Below are 24457 nucleotides of genomic sequence, written 5' to 3'. Positions count from 1 at the left end.
AGCATGCGGCCGGCAGTCGAGTCAAAACCACCAACTCCAAGCACCACCAAACAAAGAGTGATCGGTGTCGGGGCGTCGGCTCCTCCAGCAAACATCGGCATTCCCCAGAACCGCCGCTGTTACGTATTGCACAACCAACTGAAATAGCGGCTTTTCCATGAGCTAGCGACACTCCCGGGCGCTGGCGCAGACTCCCCGATTGGAACAGTGTGGGACAGGGGCCCTTCCACGCGAGTGAAATGAAATGAAATTGGTTTTGGGGGAAAGGAAGTGGCGCAGTATTTGTCTCAAATATCGGCGGAATCCCAGTTATAAGGGAAGAGATAAAGGAGGGAGTGAACGAAGAAAGGGAGAACGAGGTGCCGTAGTGAAGGGTTCCCGAATAATTTCGACCACCTGGGGATCTTTAACCTGCTGTACTGACATCGCACAGCACACGGGCGCCTTTGCGTTTCGCTTCCATCGAAACGCTGCCGCCGTGGTCGGGTTCTAACCCGGGTATCCTGTTCAGTAGCACTGAACCATCGCGGTGGGTAACGGTGTGCACAGTAAAAATAAAAAATAAAAAATCCTGGCCAAAAAGCCCGCGGAATACCTGAATGCTACGCTTGGAGCCGTAGAGCAAACAAAAACTTCTAACATCGCAGTAGCGACCCTGATAGATTGTTTTTCTTGCTTTTATTGGCAGTTCAAGGTTTCGTTTTGATTGTAAGTCGACCCCCCCACCTCGGAATTTTAAATTTCAAAAAAAGGGTCGACTTACAATCGTGTAAATACGGTAACCTACGCATTTTTAGATAGTTGACGATTATTTGGTGATAATGGACAAGCTGCATGGTTTATCTATTGACGAAGCTGTTGCTGATGTTCTCGCATTGTTCAAAACGGTTGCAAAAGGCTTAAAGTTTACCTTTAAACTCCCTAGTAGAAAGTGTGTACAGTTCCTTGACCTGAGAATTCATTTTTTGGATGGGCATATATGCTGGTTGTACAATCCTAGGTCACAAAAGGCACTCCTCCTTTACAATAGTGCTCATTCAAAAATAATCAAAAGAGCAATAGCCATGAATTGCCTCAATTCCGCTTTGGAAAAATCATGTCTGCATCAAATGTTTGAAAGTGTTCAAATGCAAACTGAGCGATTGCGCATGTCCGGCTTTCCTCCAGATTTATTGTCAGCTGTTGCAGAGACGCTGCTACAAAAGAAAAAACGCATCAAAAAGACGGATAAGCAAGACCAGAGGCTGTCAACTCAAGTAATTCCATATCTTTACAGAATTTCTCATAATCTTAAGAAAGTTGCAAGCAGATACGGTGTAAACGTGCTCTTTCCACCCCAAGCAAGCTATCAAAAGTTTGCCTAATGATGGTTAGTAAGAAAAAGCCGATTTGCACTATAAACCACCAACTCGTTTTCACCCGTTGCACTATTAAGGTAGTGTACAGCATTCCGCTCACTTGCAATAGAGTGTACATAGGTCAAACGGGACCCTGTTTTAATGAGAGAGCTCGGGAGCATTATAATCTGGTGAAAGAAGGGAAAAGTGGTCATCTTGCTATCCACTGCCAGGATTGTAAGTGTAAACCCATATTTCAGAAAGCTAAAATTCTTGGGCGTGGTAGGGATCGGATGGAAAGAGAGATTATTGAAACATATCACATCAGAAAAGCAGGTGGTCAGTGTGTCAGCACGGCTTCCTTGTCTCTTCTTGATAATGAAATGGCGTTTTTTTATCATTGCGGTTGATTGACACAGGGCGATAGTAGCGCTGTACTTAAGCTTTGGTATTCTCAATAAAATTCAGTTGGAAGTGCAGCATTCGTGCTGTCGTATGTGTGTCTTTTTCGTCCCCGTTTTTTCATGCTGCTTCGTGTTCTCAAGATGGATCAATACCAACTGGCCCAAACTTCGGTGCTTTTGCTTTCCTTTTCCAAGTGTCTCATACCCCCTGACAAAAGCCGAGCGCCTGGCCGAGAGGGACGCTGGTACCCACTTGAGAAAAACTGACTGGGTGGGCCGGCGACAGCGAGAGTCGAACCCGCAACCTACCGCAGCCGATCGCGGGCAGTCACCTAGTCGGTTTTTTCTAAAAAGCTTTCATTATAAAAGAGCGCAATACTGTAAGTCAGTGCTGTGTGTCGTCTGTTCGTGTGCACATCACAAGCTCTTATCGAATCTATGAGCAGGTGCTCCATGTGCCTTTCCGTCCACTGTAGGCAATGCCCATGCGGTACCAATATCTGGCCGTCTCCACGCCGCGATAGCGCGTATTTCGCCGCTGTGTGAGTTTAAAATTCGGCTTCCAACTATTTAAGCACCAAGGCAATGGGCGGGTGTCGCCTTTGAGTCCACTGGCAGCAATGCATAGCACGTGACATGCGCACGATGCCGTGATCTGGCATCTCTGCGTCTTTTACAGGCGGGCAGAAGTGAAGATGCCATGCTTTTCCGCATCGGCAAGAAAGCTTCCCCACAAGACAGCTTCTCCGCACTGCAGTATGAAGTTGCGTGGAAGGTATCTTGTTGGGGTGCACTTTCTTTTGTGGAAGCGTTTTATAAATGTTCTCTTTGCTCGACAGACCCTTGCGGTTGCCCTGCGAGCATTGTTGCGCGGTGTCGCCGTGCTTTGTGCTCGCTGTGATAGGTTGTCTTCATCGAAGGACACACGAAACAGTTCTTCAGAAGTGGTTTTTCTTTACATTGAGTTCAGTGGGGAACCAACCAAAGGTCTCATATTGTTCATCTTATTCGAGAATTTGTCTTAACCGAGTTAGTTTAACAGGAGTCTATGGTATGTCGAAAAGACTCAGGTATGGATACATGCCGCATTGGAGGTCTTTATTCGAAGTGATGGGCACAGCTGTGTACCTTTTCGCTCTGCAAAGCCAGTGGTGTAAATGGTTTGAAATGAAAGTGATGTCATTCAAAGCCCAGAGTCATCTTGAGCACATTTTCACCATTGGTATGCAAGTGAGACATGCATGCCTTAAAGACAGTGTTATTATGGCAAATGCTCCTTCTGCTGACGGGAAGCCACAGAATGAATTTTCTCACAAAAGAAAAGTTAAGTAAAAATACTCTGTCCTCCTCACCCTTGTGCAGGGCATCCCCGGCTGTGAGGCCATGAACGGCTGCCTCCAGTGCTTGGCAGAGGAGTACCCGCAGGTCAAGTTCTGCATTGTGGAGGCCTCTGCGGCTGGCATGAGCCGACATTTTGTAAGCACCAGCTGCTTTCATGGAAGCACTACAACAATCGCCACTTTTAGGCTGCTGCAGTGGTTCATATGTTCTTTCGGAATGCATCACCCCCCGAGCTCTTGTTCTCTCTGTCGGTAAATGATTGTTCCTGGTTTGCTGACACATGTAAAGTTTAAATATATTACAACGGACCTCCACAGTGTCCAAGATTTCAGACCCTTGGGAAAAGAAGTGTGCAGAATCCAAACACCGTTGCAACAGGCTGCTGCTCACAGCCATAAGTGCATTGACTAGAACAGGCTGAACTGCCACAGCTAACTAATGAGTGTAACGGAACAGATATAAGGAAGTATAATACGGAATGGATCGAGCAAGCTCTAAGGAAAGAAGGCAGCCTAACCTCTGAATTCATAAACAAACCTCGAACTTCATCTCCAAGCAGCCCTCTAAGCCTGTTTTGTGTTTCAGAAACCAACCTCCACTCGAATTGCTCTGTGAGTGGAGGATTAGCTCAAGGTTTGCATCGCGCTCCTCGGCCTGAGTTTTCTTTTAAACATGATGAACGTTGCATCATTTGCTGGCTGTGAGGATTTTGTTCGATCTATAAATGTAGCTTTTTACGAACATTGATACGATGTGGATGCAGGGAACCCTGTGCCGAAGCGTCAGCTGAGTGACGGCGTCAGACCGTATGGCCGCGGCTAGCCTCCTGATGTGCATGCTTGTCATTGGCGTTGAGCATGGATAATCATGTTCAGTCGCTACCTCCAGTGTTGTAGCTGTTCGTCACACAACACTTATACAGCGCGGACAAAATATACAGCGCGGACAAAATATACAGCACGAACAACTAGAGCAACATTTCACAGCCCCCCGGAGTTGCAGATTGCGCCGCCCCCTGGATTCATCCGTATTGTGAAGTTGCTGCAGATGGCGGTGCACTTGTGGGGAGCTGAAGGCTCTGGTGGTGCACTTGTGAATGCCCACATCTGTGCCGTATGGCTTGTCCTTAGGGCCTTGTCATCAGGGCCTGCTGAAGAAGCAGGTGGTACTGCTGAAGTGATATTTGCTTCATGGACCAGTGCAAAAACGGACAACGGACCAGAAAGGAGAAGACGACACAGCCTCTGTCTAGCAACTGAATTTTATTGAAAAACCACGTGAAATATATAAGGTTAAAAACACACTAAACCAAAAGACCAACAAAAAGACATAGACACATCGAGGATTACACAGTGGATGGAAGACTCTTATCTAGGAAAGCTATTTCATTTCTCTGTAATGCCACGGATGGTTTCGCCACACACGTGTCAGTGTTCGTGACAATGCAATACGCTTCAAAGATTTCCCTGCCTATCTGATTGCTGCTGCAGTATCGGATCTCAGTACAGTGGAACCCCGTTCATACGTTTTTCACCGGACCGCGAAAAAAAAACGTAACAGCCGGGAAAACGCAACAGTGAGGAAAGCTGCGAAAATTAATGAAAACAGTGCAGCTTTGCCTTGAAACAATTTATTTCGACATCAAGTGAGCTTATGTCTTAAAAGAATCGAGAATGGTCGATTGCCGTTTTTTCCGCTCGCTGGAAAACACCACGCGTTTCTCGATGGCCTGGAAAGCCGCATTGCTCTCAGCGTCGCTTTGAGGTGCGACGTACCTGCCGAGGAGGTCCAGAGCCGCGACGGCTTCTCCAAAGCTCGGGTCCGCCAACTCCCCGGAATCATGCGGCTCGTGCTTCTCGTTGTCATCACAGTCTGAGGCTTCACTCGCGACCGAGTCTGCAACGATCTCGGCGGTACTCTGACACTCGGACATCACGACAGCAGCATCCACGGCGACGTAGTCGTCATACGTGACTCCCGTGGCACCCAGCGCATTCAAAGCTTCACTCAGCTCTTGATCATGAGAGGCTGCTTCCGTCTCTTCAGCTTCCGTGGCAGTTTCCTCTCCGCCGTCCATTCGAAAGCCACACCGCGCGACACGGACGCGGACAAGGACACGGACGACTCGGATGGGTTGAACCGCACAAACAAGAAAGACTGGATTAGCGAGGCCTGACGAGGCGTAGGCAGCGTAGCTGTTGACGGAAGGACACGGACGACTCAGATGGGTTGAACCGCACAAACAAGAAAGACTGGATTGCTGCGGGCCCGCGGGTTTTACTCGCTTCGGCTGACGAGGCAGTGGCCATCTAGTGGCAATCTCTCTAACTCGCGTGCGGCTTTTTACGGCCTCCGAGATTATCCACGTGCATGCAAGGGGGTGATCTCGGAGGCCATGGTCTTGTAGCCAATTCCGTAGCCAAGCCTGGCCAAGACTCGTCAAAATGGCGGTTGGCGCGCGTTGCCCGGCCGGGTTCGGGGTGCCAGGTTGCGATGTATCATGTGGGAACGTTTTCACAGCTACAACGTAACAGCGGCGTACCCAATACATTGGATCCTATGGGAGCTATGCCGGGACCAGACGAAAACGACGTAACAGCCGGGAAAACGCAGCAGTGAGGAACGTAACAACGGGGTTCTACTGTATTATGTAAATGAGGCGGGCAAGGTCGTCATTTTCATATTTGCAAACATGGCAATGCTGCACTAGGTTAGAGGAATTCTCGTGCCGTGCTCTTTCAGCCTGATGTTAATTCACCCTCCCGTCTGGCCATGGTAAACCTTTCCGCAAGACAGAAGCACCCTATATACGACTCCTTTTTTGCAGTTCATGAAATTTTCTGTGTGTGTTACTGTGCACTGCCGAAAGTCTTTTCTGGTTGAGGCTGGCTCTAGCTTCCTGTGCACTGCGGCGCATGTTTTCCCAACTTCGACGGGGAACACCACCTGCACATTCTCTGCCGCGCAGCGGTCTTCTTCCGACGATGTGAGACACCGTGCAGGTACGGGATGCACACGACCTTCCTTCTTTCCTCTTCCTGCTGCCCCGGAGGCAGAGGTGCCGCCTTTACCTTTAGCTTGCACTACATTCGTTCTGCTAGCCGTGCAAGGTTGCTTTCTTTATATCCTGCTTCACAAAGTCCGGCTATCTGCCCAAGGAAACCTTCCTTGTTCCGGTGGTGACATGACATTTCAAGGGCTGTCGACAGGCATGACACCGCCATCCCGTCCTTCACCAGTCTGGAATGTTGCGAACTGAAGGAGAGAAGGGGCTTTCTGGCCTTTGGGGAACGCATTCAACAAAACATGATGGTTGGTTAGCCTCAACTCGAGGTCTAAAAATCGTAAGCACCCATCCTTTGGCAACCCAAAAGTAAAGTTGAGCCCTTGACCCCTTTCCTTAAATAACTTTAGTACGTTGGGTGCCGTCCTAATGCTGCTCGGCTATCTGATGAACACAAGGTAGTCGTCAGTGCACCTGAAAACAGCTTCGGTGAAATCTTCCAAGTCAGCGTTCAGAGACCTATTCGCCTTCGATAGAAAGATGTCACTAAGGATAGGCGCGATTCGAGAGCCGATGCACACATCGGACTTTTGTACGAAGACCTTGTTATCCCAGGACACGACAGTGGAAGAGAGATAGGACGAAAGAAGCTCGAGGAAGCACTCCACTGAAATGCCGCACGCATTCCTGAATGCGACTTCATCGTTGTGCTCGATGATGCACTCTTGGACGCACTTCATAAAGTTAGCGTGCGGCAGGGAGTAGAACAGGTCCTTGACGTCTATGCTAAGTGCTGAACACTGCCTGGGATTCTGATTCTTCAAATACTTCACCACTGACGCTGAGCTTGGGACAAGAAAGGTGTCTTCGAACTTTTTGAAGTTTTCAGGAACTTCTGCGGGTAGCCAGACACTTCGTATTGCCATGTGTTTCATTCAGAGACCACCGCATGGAACGGAATGTCTGGCTTGTGTGTTTTGGCAGTGAAAAACAGGTCCAGATGAAGCCCCTTCGCATTCTTCACTCCTGCATTCAACGTATCTAGTTTCTTGTCCTTTAGCCAAGCAACCGCTTTCCGCTCCGACGACACTGGCTTAACTTCCACTTCTTTGATGTTTTTGAGCACGGCCGCTGTAGCTTTTTCCTTGAAAAGATCTTCAGGGACCATGGCAAAGAAGCCTTCCTTGTCGGACACGAGAGGCCGCAACCTATTATCAAGCAGGTAGTCCACGACACGTCTCAACGTTCCCTGGGACCCTACCGCTGCTTTCCCTTTACTGATGACAACCCCAGAGCACTCCGTTTCTATCCTGGCCTTTTCTTCCTCTGGCACTTGGCGGGCGATTACTCGGGGCAGTGTCAGCAGCTCGACTGGCTTCATTTCAGGTGTAAGACAGAACTATGGTCACAGCTCCAAAATTTGCCTGTGCTTCTTGTTTATGGTAGTGGAGCCAGGTGTCAAGAGCTTACCCGGACGTTTGCAGGTCTCCTGTCTCTTAGGAAGCGTGGGCAAAACCAACTTCCATAGGTACTCCGTGAGATAATCGCCGGTCTTGGTCCACTCAGCCAACGGCTGCCAGCTACGCTGCCTTCCGTGGATACCGCATGATACCCGTAGGTGGTCGTTGTAGAGACGCACTTGCCGCCACAACTCCGACGAGTGGCTGAGTGGACCAAGACCACTCAGCCACTAAAAAGAAATAAAGCGTGCAAAGTTACTAGAACATTCTGGAACAGCGTAGAATCAGCTCTGCCTGGATGCGATCAATCGAGATGAATCTGGTCGCGTCTTGCATCGCAAACAAAGCGATAAAGCGCCGGGACGGCTGATTTGAAGAATGAACAAACACTGCAAAGATTCGCGGCAATATTCATCTTAATCTTGTTCCTATACACCATTCACACTTTGTCGAGGGTTGGAGGAAATGCCGACGGGCGTTCTTGGATCCCTCAAGTGGAGGAGCAGCTGTTTCCAGTGTCGAGTTAAGGCGCGTTTGTGATTTTGTCAGTAAGGGGTGTCAGGAGAAAACTAGGCATAGGCAGAAATCAGGTGTGCGCACTAAGACACAAGGAGGGCAGAATGGATATGATTGGCAAAGCAGCTGAGGAATATCCTTCTCCCAGGTGCAAACAATGTGACGTCTAAGGGGCCACAACAGCAGGTTGGGCTAGTTGGCTTTTCATGCTCGTCATGTTGTTGTGTCTGTAGCGCTTGTTGTGTATTTGTCTTGTGACCTCGTCTGTGTTAAATGCCTTCTGGTCAGAAATATTTTCTACCCCCCTATGGTTGCGAGGCATCGTCTCTGAAATACGTGGACACAGACATTCCTCCTCCTCCGTTGTTAGTAGCAGACGTGGAGTACATCACATATCACGGCCCCACCTTGGGAAGCATTTTTTATTGCTTTTTGCTACCCAGGATATTTCGGGGGAAGAAGGGGGTAGCAGCAGGGGTTTTTTTCTTGGTCCTTCCTTACCCCAGTTGTTTTTTCTTTTCATTGCCTTTGGATCGTGTACGTAGTCACCCAGAGCAAACTGCTTTCCGCAAACCACCATCTGCTTGTCTGCTGTGTCTTGAAGGCTTATGCATTGGAGCCACACATGGCTCAAGGCATAATCCTGTGGAAATTTGTGCTAAATTATGGTTTGATTCCATTCGCTGCGTGTGCATCCAACACCGAAACAGCATTGAGAAATTTTTTCCTCACCCTGAAAGATCAAGGTGTCATCCTCTGTTTGTTGTCATCCCCAGTTAGCAAGCACCCTTTCTTTCCTTGTATGCTTGCTTCCATGCGGCCTCCCTACTGTATTATGACCAGAGGGGTGGGTGTCCCTTTTGCTCGATATGCAGAGCGAAGCATGGACCCGGAAACCGTCTAGCGTGTCTTAGAAAGCAAGCCTGTGCACGTGTGCTCATCCCTCTGTGTGTTTGTGCATTTGTTCTGTGCGTTTGTGTGTTTTGTCTGTTCCTAAGTTCATGGATTTCAGCAGAGCTGAGAAAAACAGGATAGCGGCAGTGTGCATGAGATAGACAAGCAAGAAGCAGGGTGGGACACTGAAGCGTACATGAACTGGTGAAAAAAAAACTAAACACCTTGTTTTTGTGGGTTTGTATGTGTGTGTGAAAATGAAAGGCACGTCAGCCTTCACCGCTCCTTTAGAACATGGACCAGTGGAATTAAGATTTGCAAAATGCAGTCATCTCCAAGGCTTGCGATGCCAGCATAGAAGTTGACAAAGTTGGCTTTCCAAAAGGGAGAATGGAAGGGCTTTCGTTTGATTCTTACTGCTTATTGAGCGCGCATGGCTCTAGTACACCTTGTAACTGGAAAGGAGTTTTTATCCGTTATACAGGAGGCTTCGTGCTTTCACTACTTACTGATTTCTCGCTCTGTTTGTGTTGTCACCCAGTGACTGAGAGTTTCACAAAAATAGTGTGTAGCTTGTTGCACAAGCTCATTAGCAGAAAAAGTAGCCGTTCACTTTTGTCTGATTGGCATATATAACTCCGTATATCATCTATTGCATTGCAGCTGCACCTCTTGGCAATCTCTGTATGCATTATTTTGCTGCAGAACAGTAGTACACTTAGCCCTCTGTAACTTGAAGTCGCAAAAAGAGAAAAAATTTTGAGATAAATGGAGTTGAGAGATATGCAAAGTGGCAAAATTTTTTTAGTTTCCTGATCATGAATATTGTAAAAATTTAGGCCTTCTGTCTAGCGTTATTCTGTAGAGCAAAGTGTGTTATGCAAACCGGGCACTTAATGATAATGAGCCCCTTGTAGCAGCACTAGCACACGAAACGCGACCGACGAAGAGTGCGCCTGCTTTGGGCGCACGATTGCATTGACAAGGCAGCCGTGGCCACCGCTGTCTGAGGAGGAGGCTTGGATTGGAGGCACGCTTCTTCCTTCTCTCCTTAGGTTCCTGTCATTGCCTTGGGAAACTGACTTGCTTTACGTCCCGCTTACATTCTCCAAGGTCTCCACCGTAAGTTCGGTGAACTTCGAAGCTGGGAGCAGAGACGGCACAGTTGGCTGTCAGCGCGATGCCTAAATCGTACCAACCACAGAACTGTGGTGAGGGCTGTGCAGTGCAGCACACTGGCTCGCGGCATAATCTGTGGGCCATGCGAACCGTCCACCTATGGCCGCTTTTTTTGGGTTTCAAGCTTCGGGAATAGCTCTTCTGCGTGCTGCCCACCCACTTGCATCCGTACCCCGCTGCCAATTTGGAAGCCACTCTTCATGCAGCAACTGCAATTGATGTGTTGACATTCTGCATCTAGCTGGCCCATCTACTTTAGTTTCAGTCTTCAAAAATACATCGTGGCAGCCTTGCCTTCTCCGTGGCGCATGGTGATTTGTGAGCCATGGCACCGAAAACCGTAGAGTGATGAAGAAACATCACAAGTCACGTATTTACTCGCATAATGTACCCACTTTTTTTCTAGAAAAGTTGACATCATTTTGGGGGAGGGTTTATTTTGAGGGAAAAAAGTTTGTTTCGGGAGATTTTTTTACGAGTTGAAATTTTTATCATATGTCGACCCGCCTGCCTACCCAGCCGTCCATCCGTCTGTCCATCCATCAAGAAAAGCACATAGTCAGCTGCATTCGTGTCGCCAGTGTCCAGCATCGTTCGCTTCAAAAGGTGTTTTCTGTATCGTGACGCTATCCGACGATTTTGCGAAAGTCGACGGTGCCGGTCGTTCATGGCAAGATGAAGTGAACCGCAGAGCTGGTGCGCGTCTTTTTTGTGTAATGCAAATGTTTTAGCCTTAGGTGTGGGAAGGGTTTTGGCATTTTTATTCACAATCTACAACTCACCAAACCTCTTGATCATCCGAATGTCCTGCTTCTTCCATAGCATTTCAGTGTAGAAGATGTTTTATAGTGTTCGGGTTGCCACTGCTATGCTCCTTTCTGATGCTCGACAGCTGATCGACTTTTTAAGCATACACTACGGCAACCTGGCACAGCAGTGCACCGAGCAAGCCACCGCTGCCGACGGTTCTCTCAAGGGTGCACAGCATCTTGGTGCCACCCCCGCAGGAGCTCTCCTCAAAAGATGAATACACCTTGATGCTATCAGCGGGCACAATATTAGTGCGCTACCAAGGTCTGTGCTGTGGACGGCGTGAAATTGAGAAACACGCCAAGAAAAGTAAATGCTTAAAAAAAAAAGCAAACTCTCAAGGACAAAAGTGATTGCAAGTGAGTTCTTTACCCGAGTAAATACGTATAAGTTGTCTCTTATAGGTGAGGTTCTTGATCAAAATTAAACTTTTTTCATCATCATCATTACCTTCACTGTGCTCACTGGAGTGCAAAGGCCCCTCCCATGTATCTCCAATTAACCGTGTCCCTTGCCAGGCAGGTGCGGCCACCGTATCCCCACAAACTTCTTAATCTCATCCGACCACCTAACTTTCTGCCGCCCCCTTCTACACTTGCTTTCTCTTGGAATCCACTCCGTTACCCTTAAGGGCCAGCGGTTATCTTGCCTGAGCATTACATACCCCGCCCAAGCCCATTTCTTCTCTTGATTTATACCCCTGTCACACGGCCAATTTCAATGGCCATTGAGTCGGGGGTCTTCGAAATTCTCAATTGCCATTGAACTCGAAGGAGTTGTGTCGCTTGTACACTGAAAATCTCAATGGCCATTGAAATGGTTCTCGTGTCTTACGCCAAGCTTGTGTTGTGCCACAATCGCTACTTTGGATTTGGCGCAAATAACAAAAATGAATATATATTAAATGCTGAAATACACGCATACGCCCATGTCGTTTAACACCCTTTTAATTGCACGTACACGACGCCATCTACTGACAGGTGCCAACACTGCTGTAGCCACTCTAATACAAGACAAGCTAAAACCAAGCCAGTCAAACTACGTCGGAGCACTGCTTCATCAGGAAATCGCCTTTAGGCTATTTGTCTCTTGAAACTTTATGCGAGGGTAAGAATGGGCAAATCGAAGGCGGATACAACATTTCAGCTCGCGATATTGCCATACGGCTACAAAGGCTAGCTACACAGCTTTCTTAGAAACTTCGTAGTTTTCTTCAGAAAATTCGTCCTGGTCCAGGGCTCTAACCTGGGACCACTGCTTCACCGGAGCAGTTGCTCTACCAACTGAGGACAACTGCATACCATACCCCTACAAGGTTCTTCGTCGGCTATGTGAACTGGACTGTGAAGTCGTCCCTGAGGAAATAACTGCATCCCAGAGGTGCCGCATGCGACCAGAAGTTGTCCATGTAGTCTGTATAAAACCCTATTATGCGCGCTAAATGATGCAGTGTTTTCTTTCTGGGTGTTTATTGTTCACTGTCTTGTTTTGCTTGATTCTAGTCACCTTATTTGCTTTAAAGCATCGTATCGATGCTTGTTTGAGAGGGGAGTAATGCTGCTAATCTTTGTACTGTTTGAGTGTTCATTCTTCAATGGTGCCGACACGCGGCTTCATTGCTTTGTTTGTGATGCAAGACGCGACCAGATTTATCTCGATTGATCGCATCCAGGCGGAGCCAATTCTACGTTGTTCCAGAATGTTCTAGTAACTTCGCACACCGTATCTAGAAAGTTCTCTATCAGTCTTAAATTGAGACCGGCCGAAAGCTGCCACCCGCGGACATTCTGTTCGACAACCACTGAGTGACTCAGTTCATTATGGGCGCAGGTCAGCCCAATAAGCAGTTTACGTTTAGAAGCACTTTTTTTTTGTGTCGTGTCCGTGTTTGCCTATGTGCCGTGTCTTTTGTGCGCTTCATCCACTCAAGCTATGAACCAACTTGCCCAAGAACGTGTTCTACTAGAAGCACTTTTCCTTACTACCTGGACTCTCATCACCACTACATGACAGCATAAAGCAGTTGGAAGATGGCGCCGATATTATTCTGCTTGGTAACATGAATGGCCGCATCGAGGATCTGGATGGATGTACAGATTGTAAAGGGAAGTTAATGCTGGACAACCTAGATATTGTAAATAGAGCAGCTCATTGTGAGGAACAAATCACATGGGAATTCTGTAACAGGGAGACGACCTTTGACTACTGCCTGATGTCGCCGGGAATCTGTAGGAAGCTTGCAATAATGTAAATAGACGAAGAGGGGAAGTACAGTCCGGGAAGTCATCATAAGCTTATTATTCTGCAGATGGGATCAAAAGAGAAATGCTAGCCTGCATAGAGGAAGCAATAGAGAAGTGCCTCTTGGAAAAGTGGGATTACAGTCAGAGCTACTCATTAGTACAAAAATAAAACAAGTAAAAGGAGCAAACCACTGGAGAGGAAAGAGGAAGCCATGAAGCTGGTGGAATAAGGAAATTAGGGAGGCTATCGAACAATGACAGTTGGCTTTAAGGAAACAAAGGGAAGCAAAGAAGGCGCAGTTATTTCAAGAGTAAATAGGCCAAAAATGGGAATCTTATTGACACAAAAAAAAATAAAGTGAAGGTCCTCGTCCAGGTAAAATAAAGCAGTCCACTGATTGCTGGATGGCTGAAGTTTACGGTGCAACTAAAGGTGGCCCAAGAAAATTCTGGAACCCTATAGGCAAAAACAATCAAAGAAAGCCAGTTCAAGATGCTGTTTCATTCCTTGACCTGTTTGTAGCTGACAGAAGCGCCACGTTCCCTGCAGGACAGTTGATGCAGGCCAACTCAAGTGTGCCCCATTTCTGTTGCAGTGAGTCTCTGCATCGTTGCAGGTAGCCTTGTGTTGCACTGCTCAATCTGTATGCGCAGGAGTGCAAGGGGGTGCCGGCACTGCTGGTCTACAAGAACGGCAACCTCATTGGGAACTTTGTCCGCCTCACCGACGAGTTTGGTGAGGACTTCTTCTCCGGTGATGTCGAGTCCTTCCTGGTCGAGTAAGCATCTGCGCCCTTTCCACTTTTTTGTTGCCATAGTATTATGTCATTTAAATCTAATGGCATCTGAAGCATCCAATCTTATTCGGTCTCTTTTGCTGCCACGCAGTAAAAATATGTCATTCACAAATGATAGCAATGAGAGCAAAAAAAATTTGCCAATTAACTCTTTCGTTATCGTGGAAAAAAAATGTCTGTTTTTGATAGGTCTCGGACATAGTTTTTTCGTGCTAAGTATCTTCAGTACAATTTTTTTCTGCAAAATAACATTTAGTTCGAGATTGAATGTGAATGCGTTCCCCAAACTCATTAAGCATACAAGTGAAGGGAAAAGAGCTGCTTGTTATGACACACGTGACAGAAGCCAACAAACTAAAACCAAGGAGCATAGGGCATGGGTTTTTTTTTTTCAATGGGAGATTAATAAAGGCAGAAGAAAAACAACTACATGCTGTCGGCTGGAGCTCCTTGGTTTTAGTGGCTGTTGGCTTCCGTCATGCGTGTCATAATGAGCAGCTCTTTTCCCTTCACTTGTATGCTTAATAGTAGGGGTGTGCGAATATCGAAATTTTCGAATACGAATCAAATACGAACATGAAGAAAAAATGACCGAATATCGAATTGAATATCGAATATCTGATCAGCACAAAAGGTAAATTCAGAAAAGATAAACAAGCAAAAATTGTTGCTCATATTTTTTCGAAATAGTGTATGGCCTTTGCATCTGAAATAAATAAAGCCAGACTGCCTGGGCACCGTACAAAAAAACGATGTGCGCAAAAACGTATACTACTTAATTGAACTGCATAACAGTATCCAACCTGTAATGTGGTCAGGCAAAATGCAATCCATAACATGACAAGTCTGGAAACAAAAATAACATGATGGATAGTAAAACCTCATTAATTCGGAGTTGAAGAACCGACATAAATGCCCAGGTTATTTGAAGGTCGATATATAAAATGCCCCGCTGCCCCGAAAAAAAAAACAACGAAAATGCGGTAGTCTTATGAGGCGGCTCTATCGTGCAAACACCTGTAATCCTGTTACGAGCACAGAGCTTCGGCGTGTTGGAAGACATCGCGAACGTAAGCGAGATGGGAACGCGCATTGACATCGGAATGGCGAGACTGTTTCTAAAAAAGGAAAAGAAATGACGAGCGACGTGTCAGTCAGCGTGTGAAAGCGGCACGGTGCTGAGATTAGACTACTGGCGAATGCGCGGGCCGACAGTTGCCATTGCAACGGGCAAGTGGCCAAGCTCAGAAACCAAAACTACGCGGCCAGGTTATTTTTTTGACCTAGTGATAGGGACCCTCCGAACATTGTCACACCTGCCGTTAGGCCCACTTAAGAGGTGCATGGGTTACAGTGCACCATGCAATACGCGGGATTTTTGCAGGATCGCTTTTCCTGTTGTGACACCTCGACTCGCCACTTCGGGAACCTCACGCGAAATTCCGCAAGTAGGCTTTCCCGCATAGCGTAGTTGACCAAAACAAGATGGCGGTGGTCACGCTCAGAGTTAAGGTGACAAAACGAATGCCATGGGGGGTGGGCATTAATTAGATAACATATTACGGAACGATAAAAAAATAAACGCGCTTTCGCGTTGCAATTGTTAGAAGCGGGTCGTCCCCCACGTTCGCAGCACGTGTGGTATGTGGGAAAGCTCACTTGCGGAATTGCGCACAAGGTCAAGCCTAGCGGCATCGGAATGCGATCGGTCCACGCGATAAACGATGGAGAAGAAAGAGAACAGGGCCTTTATATTGTTTTCCTGGAACTTTAAACTCTATATTCAGATAATTTGACCAGATATTGCGCTTTTTCAACAATCAAATTTACGAAAGTCGGCGCGGTATACGATCGCTGCCGAGTATTCGGGAATTTTCGAATATTCGGAAATTCACGAATATCATTTCTCGAATACGAATATGAACCGAATATGAAACATATTCGATTCGTATTCGAAATTTTGAATATTCGCACACCCCTACTTGATAGTCTAGCGAGGGCCTCAAATTTATTTTATTTATTTATTTCCTCAAAGGTCTCGGTTGAGACATTACATGAGGGAGTGGACGGTATCTGGCAAACAATGGTAAAAAATGTTAAGATGAAAGGTTGGCGACGCTCCGCTTGAATTCTAGTGGGTTGATGATAATGGCAACTTCGGTGGGCAGGTCATTCCAGTCTCGTGCAGTACGCTGAAAAAATGACTGCTGAAATGTTACAGTATGGGCTTGTAGGGGATACACTGCGTTACTGTGGCTGAACCGGGCGATGCGGTGGGCTCTTTTTATGTAGGGGTTATCAAGAGGCAAAGAATGGAAAAATTTATGAAAAAGGTTAAGACGTGCTATCTTACGGCGCGAGGCTAGGGGGGGCAAGTTGATTCGAGCTTTTAGTGCTGAGATGCTTGAGTGGTAGGAATAATTTGATAGAATGAATCGTGTTGCGCGGTTCTGAACCAATTCGAGGGGGTTAGTAAGATTAACGTGGTGCGGATCAAAAATAGCGTTAGCATACTCAAGCTTGGGACGCACAAAGGTTTGAAAAGCAAGCTGTTTAATAGGGGGAGGAGCGAGTGAAAGGTTACAGCGTAAATAACCTAGAGCACAATTAGCAGAATTTATTATGTGATTAATATGACAGGTCCAAGTTAGGTCACGCGAGATATGCACACCAAGATATTTGAATGATTCGGATGTTCCAATCTGCAGGTTATTAATATTATAATTAGGCGCTACGTAATTACGACGACGGTGAATGGACATTAACACGGTTTTAGAAATATTTAATGACATGAGCCATGTTTTACACCAGTCCTGTATGCGAATAAGGTCAGTTTGTAATGCGAGATGGGCGGTGGAGTTAGTAATGCTTCGGTAAACGACACAGTCATCGGCAAAGAGTCGGATATGAGAAGAAATGTTACACGGTAGGTCATTAATATATATCAAGAAAAGGAGGGGCCCGAGTACCGTTCCTTGAGGTACGCCTGAGAGCACAGGTGTTAAGGATGAAGAGTGTGAATTGGCATATACGAACTGCTGACGGTTAGATAAAAACCCTCGAATCCAGTTCAGAACACATGGATGAATATTAAGGCGCGATAACTTTAGTAAGAGACGACCATGGGGAACCTTATCGAACGCTTTTTCGAAGTCTAAAAACACTGCATCAGTCGGGATATTACGATCAAGGTTTAAATGTAAGTCGTGCAGGAAGAGTGCCAGTTGGGTGTCACAGGAATGATTCTTGCGAAAACCATGCTGGCTTGAGTGAAAAAAATGAACGGACGATAGGAAGGTAGCAATATGCGAGTATAAAACATGCTCCATTATTTTACAAGAAACGCTTGTTATGGAAATCGGGCGGTAGTTACTCGGCGATGATCGGTCTCTTTCTTGAAGACTGGGATGACCTTGCCCACCTGCCAGTCACGTGGAATTGAACCGGTGTTCAGGGATTCCTGGAATATGAGCGATAAGAACAGGCTACACGTATGTTTAGTATTTTTTAGCACTTTGGCGTTGATACCGTCCACTCCAGTAGATGACGAGTTCTTCAGTGACTCAATTACCTTGACTATGCCGACGGGATGAAATGTGATATTTTGCATGAGCGGGTGCGTAAAATATGGTGGATCTGGAAGATTGTCAAGGGGTTCATTAGTAAAGACCGAACTGAATGCTGTGTTAAGAACATATGCAACCTCAGTGTCGGGAATAGGAGGTCCAGAGCTACTGTTAAGTGAAATCTCATTACATTGATTAGGGCTAATGGTTTTCCAAAATCGTTTTGGGTTAGTCTGCAGCATAGATGGTAAAGTAGAAGAAAAAAAACTCCCGTTTAGTCTGAGCGGTTAACTTGTCGTATTCTTTTGCGACAGCATGATACTTCTGCCATGTGGAAGAAGAGTTAGACAGCTTGGCCGACCGGAACAGGCGTTTTTTCTTATTATTGAGTCGTTTGAGTGATACATTAAACCATGGTGATGTTATTCTTCTGATATAGTAATGGTTGGAATGTAAAGACTAATAAGCCGATGCATCTCTGTTTTGAAAAGTAACCAGTTTGACTCGAGAGAATGTAGTGGAAAGTTAGCAGCGAAGGTGTCGAAGTAATCTGATAATTCACGGTTCATGCTGGCATAGTCTCCTTTATCATAAAGCGTAAGTGTTTTTTATTTTTTTTGTTTCTTTAGTACGTTGCAATAAAAAGAAGTATGTATCGTCAAATGATCGCTGAGACCGCGCAACAAGGTGATAGGAGTAAAATTATCAGGATGCGTTGTTAATACGAGATCTAGAACGTTGGACGAGTGGTCAGTAACGCGTGTGGGATCAGTGACGAGTTGAGTTAAGCCAAAAGTCATACACGTGTTTAAGAAATAGCTAGCCGGGCTGCTTTTCAATAATGTAGCCGCGGGATTAGACCAATCTATTGTGGGAAAATTAAAATCACCGAAGAGAAGGATAGGGCTAAGTGGATATGTTTTACTTAACACATTTAAGGCATCATGAAATAAGGGGGTGAAAGAACTGTCAGCATTAGGAGAGCGGTAACAAATACCAATGAGGATGGGCGGATGTGTAGTAGTGCATCGAAGCCAAATCATTTCCAGTTGTGAAGGGAGGTTAACAAATGAACAATGCAGATCCCGTTTAGTGGCGAGCAACACACCCCCACCGCGCGAATTATTGGGTCTATCCTTCCGGAATATCTCAAAATCTGGGAGAAATGGAAGAATCTCAGAATCGTGAACTGATGTGTTAAGCCATGTTTCAGTTAGTAGTAAGATATCGCATGAAGATGAACCTATTAAACTGCACAATGAATCGCGCTTGGGAACAACACTTCGAATGTTAGCAAGCAGAAATGATAAAGGGTGACGATTCGGCGAACAGGGTTCACAATTTGGTTTTAATGGTAGCTACAAGCTGTCCTCAACGACATGGTTAGAAACATGGTCGAAATGGTACGTTTTTTCACTTGTGACAAGCTTTTCATTTCGCAACTTGTATTTCAGTTTTCGAGCCTTTCCAAATTCGATGAGGTGTTTCTGGGCAAGGCGCGTGCTGGGAGAAAGATCTTGAGCAACCGCATATCCTGTGTCTTTGAATTTCCGAGCGGAAGACAGAACTTGCTCTTTGTCTTTAAAGTGAGCAAATCTCACAATTATAGGTCTGCACCTACCAGTTTGGAAAGTCCCAAGGCGATGTGCACGCTCAATGTCGCGTGGCTCTAACTGGATGTCTAAATACTGATTAATGTGTGCAATGATGATATTTTCAGAATCTGACCATGTTTCTTTATCTTTATCTTTAAGGCTGTAGAAAACAAGGTTGTTTCGTCTGGACCGATTTTCTGCATCATTTACCCGGGCAGACAGAGCATTTATCTGCGCCGTGTTCTCAGTGCTGATTCCATGCAGTTCTTTCAATTCAGTCTGCATGTCATCAATACCAACACATGCTGTCTCAATTTTATCTAGTCGCGTCTTAATCTCGCAAAACGTTTTATCATGATCAACTAGTTTCATTTCAATCGACTTTAGCTGCACTAGCATTGCTGTCTGCCCAGTTTGAATTTCCTTCAAAGCATCAAGAATCTCTTTGTTAGGGCCGGGGTTAGATTCTATATCACCAGCTACTAAAAGAAGTTTTAACAACATATGCGCACAGTCATACATGATGGACCGGAAACGCCGTGGGCTCGGCAGCACCAAGAGTGCACGGTAGCTACTTGGCTTAGCGTAAAGGCAATAAGGTTTCATTACCTGCACCAAGAAGCGTAGAACGTTAGCACGGGCCATCGCTGGCGTGCTGCCGAGCCCACTGAAGGGCGCGCCGCTCCGAGCTGCCTTTTTAGCACAAGTCCACGCATGCGCAGGATGTACAGGGGCGGTTCCGGTGTTCAGGCGGCTCAGGGAAAGCCATGATGCTTGAAGATATGGTCCTTGGCCGTGTAGAAATTGCGCGGACCGGGATGCGTTGTCGATGGGCTGGCCATTCGTAGCCGAGAAAGGCTCAACCGTGTGAAGTCCGGAAAGCAGGAGTGTTGCGTCTGGACTGGAGTTGACGACGGATTCTAGGTACGGGACCCGGGGGCTCGAACACTCCAGCAGCTGCGAGCTCGAGAGTCCGAGGAACTGCACCAAGAAGCGTAGAACGTTAGCACGGGCCATCGCTGGCGTGCTGCCGAGCCCACTGAAGGGCGCGCCGCTCCGAGCTGCCTTTTTAGCACAAGTCCACGCATGCGCAGGATGTACAGGGGCGGTTCCGGCGTTCAGGCGGCTCAGGGAAAGCCATGATGCTTGAAGATATGGTCCTTGGCCGTGTAGAAATTGCGCGGAACGGGATGCGTTGTCGATGGGCTGGCCATTCGTAGCCGAGAAAGGCTCAACCGTGTGAAGTCCGGAAAGCAGGAGTGTTGCGTCTGGACTGGAGTGTACGACGGATGCTAGGTACGGGACTCGGGGGCTCGAACACTCTAGCAGCTGCGAGCTCGAGAGTCCGAGGAACTGCACCAAGAAGCGTAGAACGTTAGCACGGGCCATCGCTGGCGTGCTGCCGAGCCCACTGGCAGCCTTGATGCTATAGGTAGCATAAGAGGGTTCTTGCACAGCTTCCGCACTCACCGTTTGACCATGTTCCTGCATGGCGCTCGCTGTAATACAGGACACACTACGTTCGCCGCTATGCATGAGGGTGACACTGATGAAAGGTTTGGTCACGCCTAAAAGCAGAAGATTGGACAGCCTTCATCGTAGCTCAGTTGGTAGAGTACTTCATTAACACTTCTTTTTGGGCCTTGGGTCTTGGGTTCAAATCCCACCGGTGGCATGTGGTTGTTTTTTTCTTCTGCTTTTATTAATCTCCCATTGATTAAAACTACAAATTAAAAAAAAAATCCCCTATGCTCCTTGGTTTCAATGGCTGTTGGCTTCCGTCATGAAATTTCCTAGTGTGACAGGGCTATTGATCTACTCTTATATACAGGGCAGACACCGAGCCGGAAGGAAGGACAGTCAGTCTCTTGAGCAAGATCAATTCAGACTTGACTACCTTTCTTTTAGCTTCTTACTCCTCTTTTGCTGGAGATATGTCCTGTAATCGTTTCTCACAAATGTCCTAACAGCAAAAAAAAGGAGCCTGAGTGTGTTTCGTGTTCTTTCTTTAGTTTTGCTGTCCTGGTTCACAAATAAAGTGCTTTTTCTTCTTGTAGCTTGGTGTTGGTCTTGCCTTGACCACTTTATAAAGGGTGCTCGTGTGCTGAGGTTTGGCACTTATGAGTACTGTGCACCATTGCTGGTAGAATAAGATGCAACAGCAGTCAGCAGCCCTAAGGGAGTCAGTCACAGCAGTAATTGAAGTCAACATGTTAACGTTTCAATCCATTAGATAAATCAAAAGCATCAAAACTATCATGTTTATTTGTTTAGGCAACTAGCAGAGCTTCAACACTGAACTGTTGTTTTCTTGTCATGAGTGTGGGTGGAGTGTTACTGCAGACTAAAGTTGCATCCGGGTTTAGACAACTTTTTCTTAGTTTCTTCCCCCGCGCGTCTCGCACTTTGCCATTGCCCTTAAAAAGTTACTGCATTAAATTGTGACTTTCTGTAAAATCTCTGAAATTGGATTCAGAAGTTGCAATTACCTAAAGTTTGTCTTTGTTTCATTTCTTTTTGCGCGGATGGCGTTATTAGGTTTTTTGCACGCGTGCCATTTTCCGCCCGCCCAGGCAGGAGGCGTGCGTGACGTCATACGTCTCGTGGCGGCCTGCTCCCGTCGCACCATGCCGACATCGGTTTAGCTGCCGCGCCTGAAAGTTCAGAGTTGGCAGCATGCAAACATGAAACAGATCGATAGTTACAGCCTGAAAAGTGCCAGTAGTAGTAACGATTATATCATTCAGATATCGAAATGACTATGACCCCGCAGCCTCATCGAGCGACGACGAGGAAAACGAGCCTGGCGGATGACATTTTGCCCAGGCGCTCTCCCCATAGTGGTAGCTGTGCATATTATAATCCAATTTGATATCACCCAGACAAGTTCTTCTGAATTAAGTATTACAACATTTCCTTTGCCGAAGGGAAATCAGGGCATCACCTTCATTTATTGCTCCAGCCACACCAAGAGAAAGCCGCGGTGCCGTAATAGGGCGGGGGAATTTGAAATATGACTTATACATCATGTAGGCAGTGCGAACAGCGGAGTGAGTGCTCTGCGTAGTGAAAAAGTATGCAGCACGCAGCTTTGTGACTGGAGCACTGTTAACACGCTGCTAGACAAGCTTGCGTAACTGGCACGAACGGCATCTGGCGCGTGATTCTCGTGGCATTGACCTGTTCGTAAATTGTCAATGTTGTTGCTTTCTGATGGTCTCGGGCATGAGCGAAGTAGTTCTCCCTTATTTCTTCTTATATTTGCACATGCTTGCATGAAAGCACTCTTACACAATATATTTATTTTTTACCCGTTCAAGCATAAGCATATATTGCCTGCGGGCATTTTGTTCGGTGAATGTTTAGTGAATGCTGCAAGTTCGAAATAAGGGAGATGAGCGTGTTTATAATGTGTATTTCTGTTCCTCATTGTATCCGAGACGATTTTTCCATCGGAGGTTGTTTGAATTAGTGAAAAAACTGGAACTAGTGAAAATACTTCCGAACTGCCTCTTGACAAGGAAAATACACATGTAACAAATGCTGCTGCGTTTTTGGCTATCCTCTGTAATTACATGCACTAACATGTTTATGGAGTGCACATTTTTTGCAGTAAACTTTGTGCTCTTTATAAGTTACCTGTAATTTTCATGTAGTTTAGGTCCCCTTTTCGCTAAAGCACGGCTGTAATGCTTTCAGTCTTGCGATTTCTATGGAATATTGCCACCTTGTATTGTGGGGCGGTGCACAGCTGACTTGGAAGACAATGATGTAGCGCTTGCACTATTGCTTATCGGTTGCCATTTTCCATTACCACTATATTGAGGACAACAACAACCGCTTCCAACTGCCTGGCTCTAGGGCTTCAGTAATGTCTCCCTCACAAATATACGTGACATTATGTGCAGAAATGGGTCAGGTTTGAGGCAATGTCATTTCAGTCATGTGGGTTCGTAACAGAGAAAGATTTATATCTTAGTCGCTGTCGATTAAATTGTCGTGATAAAAATTAGGACCCAGAAGGTTTGTCACAAAGGCGCTGCACGGATCCATTCTTTAGAGCTTAGCATCCTTTGGGAAGGCATGACATGGCATGTCTCTTCCCCCGCCGCACTACTGTTAAAACCTTTAGCGGAATAATACTTTGGCACCCTTCGCTAGTCTGGCAGCTGTGTGGATCAAATTCGAGCTCATAGGACTCCGGACACAATCGGCAGCACTCGCAAGCGCGTCCCCTACGTGGTGCAGCAGGCGCACGCCATGACGCCAAAGCGGCTGGGCACGGAGACAGGGAGACGCCTGACGTCACAGCTTCCCAGAAGCAGTAGTTCGGGGCGCCGCCGCCAGGTGTACCAGTTCAAGGAAACAATGAGGGAAAAAGGGGCTTTCCACTGGCTTCGTGCAAACAAACGATGCGATTTCAGTCATCTTAGGAACTCCAGCTTTCATTCCAGTAGAAAATTGGACTGCCCAAAATTTGATGCCGTATCCCTTTAAAAGGTTTTCGAAAAGTTGGCTTCTCCTCTTAGCCCACCAGCATGGTGGTTAAGCCATCTCAAAGAGCGCCGTTTTGTCGTCATTAATAGCCCTTGAGATTACACTGTTACTGGTCCGTTCCTCTCAGATGTCTTAGACTGCGCGTGTGCCAAGGCACCATAACATTCGCGCGGGAAGTATGTCGTCGTCTCTTTGTTAATGGCTTATCGACACGAAAACCCGGCGTTGCTCAAGAAGTGCCGGCACTACAAAACTCGTGATTGGTTGAAACGGTGCCACATCATCAAAGGTGGGAAAATAAGAAATGTTAGTTAGTACCTACAACTGTGCCAACTATGAAGGAATAGAGTAGAGTAGTGTTGGATTGTAATTGGAGTAGAATTAGAATGGAGTTCGAATAGAATTGTAATGCTCTCGCATTACTCACATGTAAGTTCCTTAAGTGCCTCCGGTAGTTCTTAAACATGTCTTTATTGTAAATGAAAAAAAAAAAAACGCAGTTGTTTGGGAAGGCAAAATGGGACTGCACTCTCACTTTAGCTATCATCATCATCATTTATTGTGCCCTTAAGGACCCTTCACAGGGTACTACATAAGGAGGGGGGGGGGGGGGGGGGCAACGTACATAGGACAATACAAGAAGAAAGCCAGAGAGGTTGAAACAAAACAGAAAAACAAATCTAGTAAAACAGATATATATAAACATACAATGAGGGCAATTAGGACAACGAGTACAATCAGTAACATCAAATGAGAACACAAAACAGTTACAAAAAAAATTCATTCGAATAGACAAAGGGAATTACAAAAGAGT

General features: G+C 46.4%; 2 protein-coding genes across 3 annotated transcripts in view; one reads left to right on the top strand and one right to left on the bottom strand.

Moving 5' to 3' along the window:
- Positions 1 to 24457, top strand: part of LOC144106368 (phosducin-like protein) — a 116924-nt gene that overhangs the window by 68593 nt on the left and 23874 nt on the right. For both annotated transcript variants that reach the window (XM_077639147.1, XM_077639148.1), the window contains exons 5-6: positions 3104 to 3217; positions 13843 to 13967. In XM_077639147.1, coding sequence (XP_077495273.1) covers positions 3104 to 3217; positions 13843 to 13967 — 239 coding nt within the window. The remainder of the gene's footprint in view (positions 1 to 3103; positions 3218 to 13842; positions 13968 to 24457) is intronic.
- LOC144107324 (uncharacterized) lies at positions 14702 to 20960 on the bottom strand. The gene is made up of 3 exons (XM_077640312.1): positions 19659 to 20960; positions 17500 to 17621; positions 14702 to 16179 (listed from the first exon to the last, which is right to left on the bottom strand). Exons 1-3 carry the CDS (start codon positions 20680 to 20682, stop codon positions 16117 to 16119), a joined length of 1209 nt encoding a protein of 402 aa, XP_077496438.1. The 5' UTR covers positions 20683 to 20960; the 3' UTR covers positions 14702 to 16116.

This window comes from Amblyomma americanum, chromosome 10 (genome assembly GCF_052857255.1).
Source record: "Amblyomma americanum isolate KBUSLIRL-KWMA chromosome 10, ASM5285725v1, whole genome shotgun sequence".
NCBI lineage: Eukaryota > Metazoa > Arthropoda > Arachnida > Ixodida > Ixodidae > Amblyomma > Amblyomma americanum.
Note: the sequence above shows the minus strand (reverse complement) of the source record. Positions and strands in the feature narration are given on the sequence as shown.